Here is an 8,793-nt window from a genome sequence, read left to right as displayed (position 1 = left end):
CTTATAAAACTGTCTTATAGTATTTCTACTTTTTTACTTTTAATTATAGTTTATTATAGCAGTATAGACTGAAAAAATGGCTTATCTTCTTCTTTCTATATTTACAATCAGTAAACGGCTAGTCCAGTCCTATCTGTATGTAAAGAGTCCTTCTATATCTCTCTAAAACTAACTTTTAGCTCTTTCAGTCTAAACATCATTATAATTTTATGCTCAGTCCAGGTTGCAAAGAGACTGAACTTGAATGACCCTGACGTTCTTAACATTGTTCGCTCTATGTATGTGGCAAGCAATCTTGTAATTGCAACACTATGGGCAATGACTCTTGCTTCTATTAAAGAAAAGCGTAAGGTTCTACCTACAATCAAAAAGGATTTACTAACTTTTCATAGACGACCAATCCGATGTGCAGCTAAGTGACAAGAAAGGCCGTCTGATTACAACTACTGTATATAAATATGACAGAAGCCTGTTGTTTGACGCTGTTCGGAGGCAGATCTTTGGTATTCTCGTTGCTGTCATTATGCATTTCTACCTCGGGTTGAAGGGGGCAATGATTACGCAAAGCATTCTCCCATTAAAGCTGGCTTTTCAGAACAATGTAGTCAGGGCACATATATTCCAGGGCGACTTAAAGGACAGCATTAATCGGCCTTTTAAGTAAGGGTAAAATGCATTCAACTCTAAGTCTACTAGGTTATGCTATTAGGACAAGCGGTAAATGTAATCTATGCTGCAGTAAATTGCTAGGTATGGCAACTGCTCAGATAGCTTAGCTAAGTGTTAAGAAGCAAGTTATATATATAATTTATAGTTAAATCCTATAGCATAAGTATAACTAAGTCTTGATGGACTTGGGAGTATATCTTTTAATAGAGGTCTTAGTGCTGTAAGGAAATAAATATATTGTATCTAAGAATATCTAAGTATTAATACTCTATGTCTACGTATCCAGCTTGAGCCAACCAATGCCATGCCTGTTGCCAACCTCAGTTTTAGTCCAAACTTGCAATTGCTTCAGCGCCCCTTGAACCTTCTCGTAATCGCTGCTATCAGGAGGATCTCGACCCATGCCAATTTCACGAATCTGGCTACCCGCTAGGGCAAGTGACATGTGGTGCGTCTCCAAGAAAGGCGTGATGGGTCTAATAGCGGCCTTGATGGACCCAGAAAGAAGGTCCCTGGGTAAGGAGGGCTCTTGTGCTGCAGCACGTGCTAAGCCTACTCCGTCAACCGTAGTTACTGTGCTCACCATGCCAGAACTGGTACGAAACCCTCCTGATGTATAGGATCTTGTCTTGTGTAGTACAGGTGTAATTGACTTTGCAAACTCAAGAAAAAAGCCCTCCCTAGTAGTGGTGCTCAGAGCTTTCTTTTGGAAGTGGAGCACTTCAAAGGTTCCTCCGGTCAATTCGATAAAGTCGAATTGATCATCAGTCAGCGCTTTGCAAAGAACAACGCCGTCATCTGCAGTGAAGCCATTCTCCTGGAATTCAGTACTGTTGACCTTTATGCCTAGGATAAAACTGGGCGATACTCTGGCTTTGATAGCTCTCATAACCTCTAGGCTCAATCGTGTGCGGTTATGTAGGTTGCCCCCGTACTCGTCAGTGCGATGGTTCGTGGATGGGGAGAGGAATGCCGATAGCAAAAAGCCGTGAGCTGCGTGCAATTGAATACCAGAAAAACCAGCTTGTTCGAGGTACCAAGCTGCATGGGCAAAGCTCTCGATCACGTCTGACAAGTCGGCCTTTGTAGCCTCGCGGGGTTTGGCGAAACTCATGCCCAACTTTGGCTCTGATCAAGGCTTCAGTCAGCTTGTGCTAAATCACGAAGCCGAACAAGGTTGCATCGGCTGTATATGGAGAATATGGGAAGGACATACCTAACGGGGTAGGAGATGCCGAGATTGTCTCTGCTGATACTCGAGCATCAAGTTGCCTACCCACATGAACTATCTGTCCAAGGATCAAAGAGCCATGAGCAGTTGCAGCTGCGGCGACTTGCTTTAGACGTTCGAATCGTAGGTCCCCTGGAATTGGCTGATGCTCCTTGCCAATGACAATATTGCCGCGATTATATAGGCGAGCATCGATATCAATTTGGCCTGTGACTATGACACCCCAATCACCTTCTCCGAACCTGTAGAGGGATGATAAGTTTCTTTCTTGACAAAATTGCGCATGGAAATCCATACCGTCTATAAACATTGACATATTCTTCTGTGGCAATACCAATATGTTCTGGGTCATCAGGACTCCAGGACGCCAAAGACTCAGCCATGGCGCTTTTCATGAAGCGATTCTTGGCAACCCGCCTTGAGAAGTTGAACTCCAGGGGTTTCGCGAGCGCCGAGACATCGCATGTTTCATGTTGCTGCCAGCGATTTGCCATTGCTTAGTGGGGGGACAGTAATGATAGAAGGATATCTCTGTATTAAGGAAGACAATAAATGAAAATAAAGCAGCATTTGGTGAACCATTGGATATCTATAATACAAGGATTGTAAATTCAGTCTGCTAAATTCGTAATATAACTCCGAGTGAGGCCGCTTAAGGTAAGTGGATAATTTATTCTCCTGAACAGTTCTATAGTTTATTTTAGAGCTCCTGATAACTAAAGGAACCTAGATTCAATATAAGTGGGGCACTAAAAGAAAGAACATAGAGCAGCCAGGGCAGAGAGTATCTTTAAAATACTTACCACTAGGGGCTAAGTCCTGGGTTGACATGGACACATCAGCTTACCTTACCCAACCCGAAAAGTACCATATCACAAGTGTCACAATGGTTCCCTCACAACAAGACATCTTTTGTTCCTCGCGCCATATCGATTGTATTCTGCCCGATGAGTCTCTCTTACTCCCGCGCCTTCTCTGCCTTCACGGCGGTGGTACCAATGCACTCATTTTCCATGCTCAGTGCCGAGCAATACGAGCCCGCCTCGACAAGACATTCCGATTTGTCTTTATCAATGCGCCGTACTTTAGTCACCCTGGACCAGACGTTGAATCTGTCTATGCTGAATGGATTCCGTTTCGTAGCTGGAAACGACCAGGGTACGTCTTTGACAACGATTCGTCTCAGTTCTCTTTTACGGATGATGAAGAGATTGAGAAGATCGACCAGTGTCTCGCTACATCTATGAAGAAAGATGATGAGGCTGGAGCCACGGGTCCTTGGGTTGGTCTCTTGGGTTTCAGTCAAGGTGCCAACATGGCAGCCAGCTTGCTGCGGAGACAACAGATCCGGAAACCAGATGGCAATCTGGGAACACCGACCCCGACCGCAGTCGTGCTGGAGGCAAATTTCCGCTTCGCCATACTCATGGCAGGCTGCGGGCCATTGCTCTGGATGCGGTCTGATGTGACAGGTGACGAGCTTGAGCATGAAAAGTCCGAGCGTCTCTATTTGCCAACCCTCCATGTTCATGGACTACGGGATGAGAGAATAGCCCGGCATAGGGGGTTAGTTGAGTTTTGCCGAGCGGATACGGCCCGGGTACTTGAGTGGGATGGAGATCATCGTGTCCCAATCAAGTCTGCAGATGTGGCCGAATTAGTAGATGGGATCATCCTTGCTGCTAAGAAAACTGGAGTATTTCTAGACTGACACTGCTTATCTTGGAAACTCTAGACTCTTGCTTTGTTTGCGGAGAAAAGATAATTTGGTGGGTTAGCAAGCATATCGTGATGCGAGATGCGCTTAGATAAGCAGCATAGAAATAGAATTACAATTACAATTACTCCGAGTCCAACTATAGGTTAACTTTCCTTCCCTCTTCATCTAATACATATCTGCCCATATTATCCTCAATGGATTAAAGTGTTTCAACTCTTACTTTTAATACAATAACTCTCTTATGATGCCTGGCCCTCAGAAACTACGTGGAAAGCATGTTCTAATTATAGGCGGCACAAGTGGAATCGGTCGTGGCGTCGCCATAGCCGCAATCCGAGACGCAGCTCACGTCACCGTTGTTGGCTCATCACAAGCCACAGCTGACAAGGCCGTCCACTATATCAAGTCAGAGTTTCCAGAAGCCAAGATATCTGGATACGGCTGTGATCTAGACTTGGATAGCCTTGAATACGATCTCCAAGGACTCTTCGACAAGATCGACACAGTAGACCACGTTGTCATGACGGCTGCCAACTCCCACCCACGACAAACATCGATCCAGGCCATAACGAGTCAAGAGCTTGGCTTGGCCAACAAGAAATTACAGGCGATGGTAACTCTGGCAAAGGTTGCTTCACGACGCCTTCCTCCGAGTCGACATTCCAGTCTTACGTTCACTTCGGGAAGCATTGCAGATCAACCCCAGCCTGGGTGCAGTGTCCTTGCATACATAGCCCAAGGAATGCTGGGCCTCGTTCGTGGTTTGGCCTTGGACATGAAACCTGTGCGAGTTAATCTTGTCAAGCCCGGCTACGTCCTAGACACCGGGTTATGGTCGCAAATTCCAGACGAGCAAAAGTGGAATGTCCGTGAAGAATTGGTCCGCAAGAACCCAACTGCTAGTGAGGGCTTGGTTGAGGATGTTGCTGAAGCATATGTGTATTTGATGAAGGATGGAAACTGCACTGGAGAAGTTGTCAGCACGAGGAGTGGGCAACACTTAGTCTAGAAGGAAGAAGCTTTTGTAAGGGGTTCTTTGTATCTTCTTAACGGCTACCAATCGCTCGCAGTATCTAAAATACACCATGATATATCACTGAAATACCAACAGACTGTCTTTTGCCATTCGCAGATACTTAAATATGAAGTTGTATAACAAACAATCAGGTTCAAGACCTTCATTCAAAGATAATGGTATTTTAATTGATAGAACTCTGTAGGGCCACTGTGAATTTCCTTACGTCAACACATAGTAATTGGATAAGCCTGGAATGTGTTTTTCTAGTGAATGTGATACCCAACAGTTGATAGAAACGAATTCGGGCGTGTTGTAACCTCGGAATACGAAGTCAACCCTCCTGATTTCCATAGGGTTCCGATTGAAACCACACAGGAGCAGGAAAGTACTGCTAAAGCCTACTTAGACTCAAGTCTGACCAGAAGTGCCCTCAGCAGTAGTACCAGATCCTCCGTAGGCTCTTGATGCTGACTCTTGGGTGATTCATGGTTCTTTTCGAAATTGACGTCCAGTGCGCGATAGTTGAGGCTTTTGACATTTCCAGATGCATCCAACTCGAAGATGAACTCATCGAGCGACTTGTAGCCGTAACCACGCCTATCTAGCGTCCCAAGTGTTGGACAGGTGCCTTGCTCCCAAATCAAGCCAGATTCAATTGCCTCGACCTCTTCATCAGTCAGAGTGCTTGTGATGGATCTCCAAGCCTCCCGGCCCTTGGTCTTGAGATTAGAGGGGTACAGTCTGATGCGAGCTGGCTTGCCGAAAGGATCCACCAACAAGCTCGTTCCTCGAACTGTAAGTTCAGTCAGGGACAGGCCTGGGCCATGGTCAAGTTCAATTCTCAAAGTTGAGTTGCTCGCAGGGTCCGAGTAAACACCGCCGTATCGAATGAGAGCGTCATCCTTAGCAGCTTGTCCCAGAGGAGGAACCATGCGTTCAATGAAGCGAGAGCCAAAATGCTGCAAGAGACTCTCTGTCGCTTCGTGAAGGGGGCCCGCTACGAGGATTGTCAAGACAAGGTCGTAGTCAGGCACGAGGATGAGGGCTGCCTGGTAGCCGGGGAGGTGTCCTGACTTGTAGTTGGCGGGTATGATTCTTCCATCCCCTGTAATGTTCTTGGTACGCATGATCTCCCAGGAATAACCGACCATGACGCCGCTAGAATCAGTAAAGGCAACAGGGCTCAGCCACTTTCGTGTCGTTATGGGATCCAACAACTTATACTCGAGAATTGCGTTTCCGAATGCCAAGAGATCCTTTGTGTTGGAATAGAAACCTCCAGACCTTCGCCTGTTAGCATGAAAATGTTGACCGAGGGAGGAATGGTGAAGTACATACGGATTCTCAAAGCCGAGGTCTAAGCCCCAGCTGGTATGATTCACAGCGATAGCGCCGTAAGAGACATCAGGCGCAGCACCGGTTGTAGTGTTTGTCATGCCGAGAGGACCCAAGATGTTCTGCTGGACAAAAGTGTCGTAGGGTGTCTTCGACACTACCTCAACAACCAGGCTTAGGAGGAAGATTCCGATGTTGGAGTAGACAGGCGCAGTGCCTGGTGCAAAAACTGGATGTCGAACACCAAAGTCGCGGAAGAAGTCGGCACGGGTGCATTGCGGTAGAGTCTCAGGGTTCAAGCCAGTCACAGCACATGGCGGGAAGGACTTTTCATCCAGTGCTTGGAATGCTGGGCCAAGGTCAAAGGGAACCGCGGCGAGGTCGACGGCATCTGATCCTGATGTTAGCACGGGTGTGAATGTTGGGGCATGGCTCACTGACATTCGGCAGCGATCCCGCTCATATGAGATGCTAGCATCCCAATCGTGATATGCTCCCAGTCAACACTTGTGATGGCATCCGGGGCCTCGGCAACTCTGATAGATCGTAGCTCGGGTAGATACTTGACGACTGGATCTTCGAGGCTGACTCCAAGACGAAGAAGGGCGAGAACGGGGAATAGCTTAGAAACGCTAGACACACGGTAGACCGTTTCCTCATCGATAGCGGTCACCCCACTAGTGTTCAGTCCACCGATGGGATAGATGTGGTGGGATACAAAGGGTGTCTCCTCGTGGAGGGACTTGGCAGCTACAGAAATAGCAGTGTTGGGATACCAAGTCTCGGACACGAGTTTGAGGGCAGCGAAAAGATCATTGATGGCCTCTTTGACATGCGGGCTTGTACTGGGAGATTTGGCGGCCGGGAGAACTGGTCCGGGTGGGGGACAGTACCACGCGTTGACCAACGGAAGAGCAAGCCATGCCAGGCTCACACCTTGCAAGGCAATCTTATTAACCAACATGTTGATTATTAAGTAAATCGATACTAATATTAGTGAACAGTAAGTAGGATTAAAGGATGAGGAAATCGATGGTCTCGAGAGATTGGTGTTCATTTTGAGTACTTGACACATTGTAGAGATGTCCAACGTGTTGAACAAACTTTACACTTGATTGGCCCGGACTTGGTAGTTAGTAGGTGCGAGAACAACAAAACTCCGGATTTTGGAGGCACGGCAGGTAAAAGACTCCATTAGTCCGGCGTTTATTTTCAAGGCTTGGCTCAAAGATTACCAGAGCCCCGCCTGTTATTGTTAGGATCATTGTTTGTGAAACATAGTATCAGACTCAAGTTTCAATGGCACTATATCTTTCATGATCGTGCCAGGTCGCTATATCCTAACATCTTTAACATTACACTGCATTAGAAACTCAAACCAAAGAATTAGCTCAAGATGCCAGAGCTTGCACAAATTTCCAATGACGACAGTGGCGTTTTTCAAGACGTTATGTCGCAATTCCCGGCCCTTAATGGCCATACCCAATTGATCCTCGGTTTCAAACTCCTACCGGAAACACCCCGCGAAGCTGTCACGGACGCTCTCGAGGATGCTCTCAGCAGCTTAACTCATCAGATTTACTGGCTCGATGGCCAGGTGATCGCAAAAGATGGACTTCTTCTGCCAGCACCATGGCCAAAAGATGGACCCAGGAATGACATCCTTCGTCGCAAAGACTGCGATGTTCTATTACCCGCAATGGATGATCTCATTCGGAGAGGAGTGCCCATTTCAGAATTGGACGCAAGCATAGTCTCGCCATTTCCGGGCTTGAACGCTGGTCACAGACTCGAGCCCCCCGTGCCCATTGTTGCACTGCAGGCCAACTTCATTAGCGGGGGGCTGCTCCTCACCATGTGTTTCCATCATATCGTCATGGATGGCACGGCTGCGTTTCAGTTTATACGGCATCTCGCATCTGCGCTGGAGGGAAAGCCAATTTCTCCCACTGATCTTGTACAAGCAAATCGCGATAGACGATCGGTAGTCAGATTGCTTGGCCCCGGAGAGCCCAGCAAAGACTATGCGGATCTGCGCCGTCCACCTGGCTTCACCTATCCGCCAGTCTTGTCGACGCCAGCCTGGTGCTACTTCAAGCTCCCCATTGCTGCACTGAAAGCATTGATGAAGAGAGCACGTACGCAGCTGTCTGCATCGAGTTCTCACAATGGTCTGCTCTCGGAGAACGATGTCATATGCGGTTTCTGTTGGCAACGCATCAGCACAGTGAGGCTATCCACCCAGAACCCGGGAACAGTATCCAAGTTCTCCAGGGCGATTGATGGCCGCCTTGCTGGAGGTATCCCCCTAGGCTACATGGGCCATATGGTCTACCACGCCAATCTTCGTCTTCCACTGCAACACATTGCGTCGTCAAGTTTAGGAGATATCGCTTATAGATTACGAAAGGCTCTTGATAGTTCCAACAACGAGTGGACTTTGCGCAGCTACGCGACTCATATTGCCCGTGAGCCAGATAAATCTCATCTTCTCTATGGTGGAAAAACGAACCCAAATACAGACCTTGGTGCGACTTCCGCTCTTGCTGGCGACGACCTGCGTCCAAGTACTTTTGGCACCCTGCTTGGGCCATCATGCTTTCTTAGGCGACCAAGAACAACTCCGATCACTGGCTCCATTTCGATGAGTCCTCTTGAGGGAGATTATATCCCTTTTTGTCTTTGCTTGCCTAGCGTAGACCTGGAGCTTTTAAAAACAGACTTGGAATGGAAGAGATATATCAAAGTCATCGGCTAAATGTTAGTGAAGTAGAGTTTTACAGATATCTATTTTAGTCTAAGATATATATATTATTAAAA

The 8,793-nt window shown here is 47.2% G+C and overlaps 5 protein-coding genes across 5 annotated transcripts; 3 read left to right on the top strand and 2 right to left on the bottom strand.

The window, feature by feature from the left end:
* Positions 1-943: 943 nt before the first annotated feature.
* Positions 944-2,394, bottom strand: FTJAE_14243 (NADH oxidase; the record flags this gene model as incomplete). Its single annotated transcript, XM_037347454.1, has 3 exons — positions 944-1,797; positions 1,886-2,142; positions 2,198-2,394. The coding sequence occupies 3 exons, from the start codon at positions 2,392-2,394 to the stop codon at positions 944-946; spliced, it is 1,308 nt and encodes a 435-aa protein (XP_037198756.1).
* A 392-nt stretch (positions 2,395-2,786) lies between these two features.
* Positions 2,787-3,611, top strand: FTJAE_14242 (citrinin biosynthesis oxidoreductase; the record flags this gene model as incomplete). The annotated part of the gene is made up of 1 exon (XM_037347453.1): positions 2,787-3,611. The coding sequence occupies one exon, from the start codon at positions 2,787-2,789 to the stop codon at positions 3,609-3,611; it is 825 nt and encodes a 274-aa protein (XP_037198755.1).
* A 253-nt stretch (positions 3,612-3,864) lies between these two features.
* On the top strand, positions 3,865-4,629 carry FTJAE_14241 (short chain dehydrogenase; the record flags this gene model as incomplete). The annotated part of the gene is made up of 1 exon (XM_037347452.1): positions 3,865-4,629. The coding sequence occupies one exon, from the start codon at positions 3,865-3,867 to the stop codon at positions 4,627-4,629; it is 765 nt and encodes a 254-aa protein (XP_037198754.1).
* Positions 4,630-5,036: 407 nt separating this feature from the next.
* FTJAE_14240 (beta-lactamase) lies at positions 5,037-6,937 on the bottom strand (the record flags this gene model as incomplete). The annotated part of the gene is made up of 3 exons (XM_037347451.1): positions 5,037-5,922; positions 5,977-6,364; positions 6,415-6,937. The coding sequence occupies 3 exons, from the start codon at positions 6,935-6,937 to the stop codon at positions 5,037-5,039; spliced, it is 1,797 nt and encodes a 598-aa protein (XP_037198753.1).
* A 432-nt stretch (positions 6,938-7,369) lies between these two features.
* Positions 7,370-8,731, top strand: FTJAE_14239 (trichothecene 3-o-acetyltransferase; the record flags this gene model as incomplete). The annotated part of the gene is made up of 1 exon (XM_037347449.1): positions 7,370-8,731. The coding sequence occupies one exon, from the start codon at positions 7,370-7,372 to the stop codon at positions 8,729-8,731; it is 1,362 nt and encodes a 453-aa protein (XP_037198752.1).
* Positions 8,732-8,793: the final 62 nt, after the last annotated feature.

Source organism: Fusarium tjaetaba (assembly GCF_013396195.1).
Source record: "Fusarium tjaetaba strain NRRL 66243 chromosome Unknown NRRL66243_c0000641, whole genome shotgun sequence".
Taxonomy (NCBI): domain Eukaryota; kingdom Fungi; phylum Ascomycota; class Sordariomycetes; order Hypocreales; family Nectriaceae; genus Fusarium; species Fusarium tjaetaba.
This window is presented reverse-complemented; position numbering and strand designations above follow the sequence as displayed.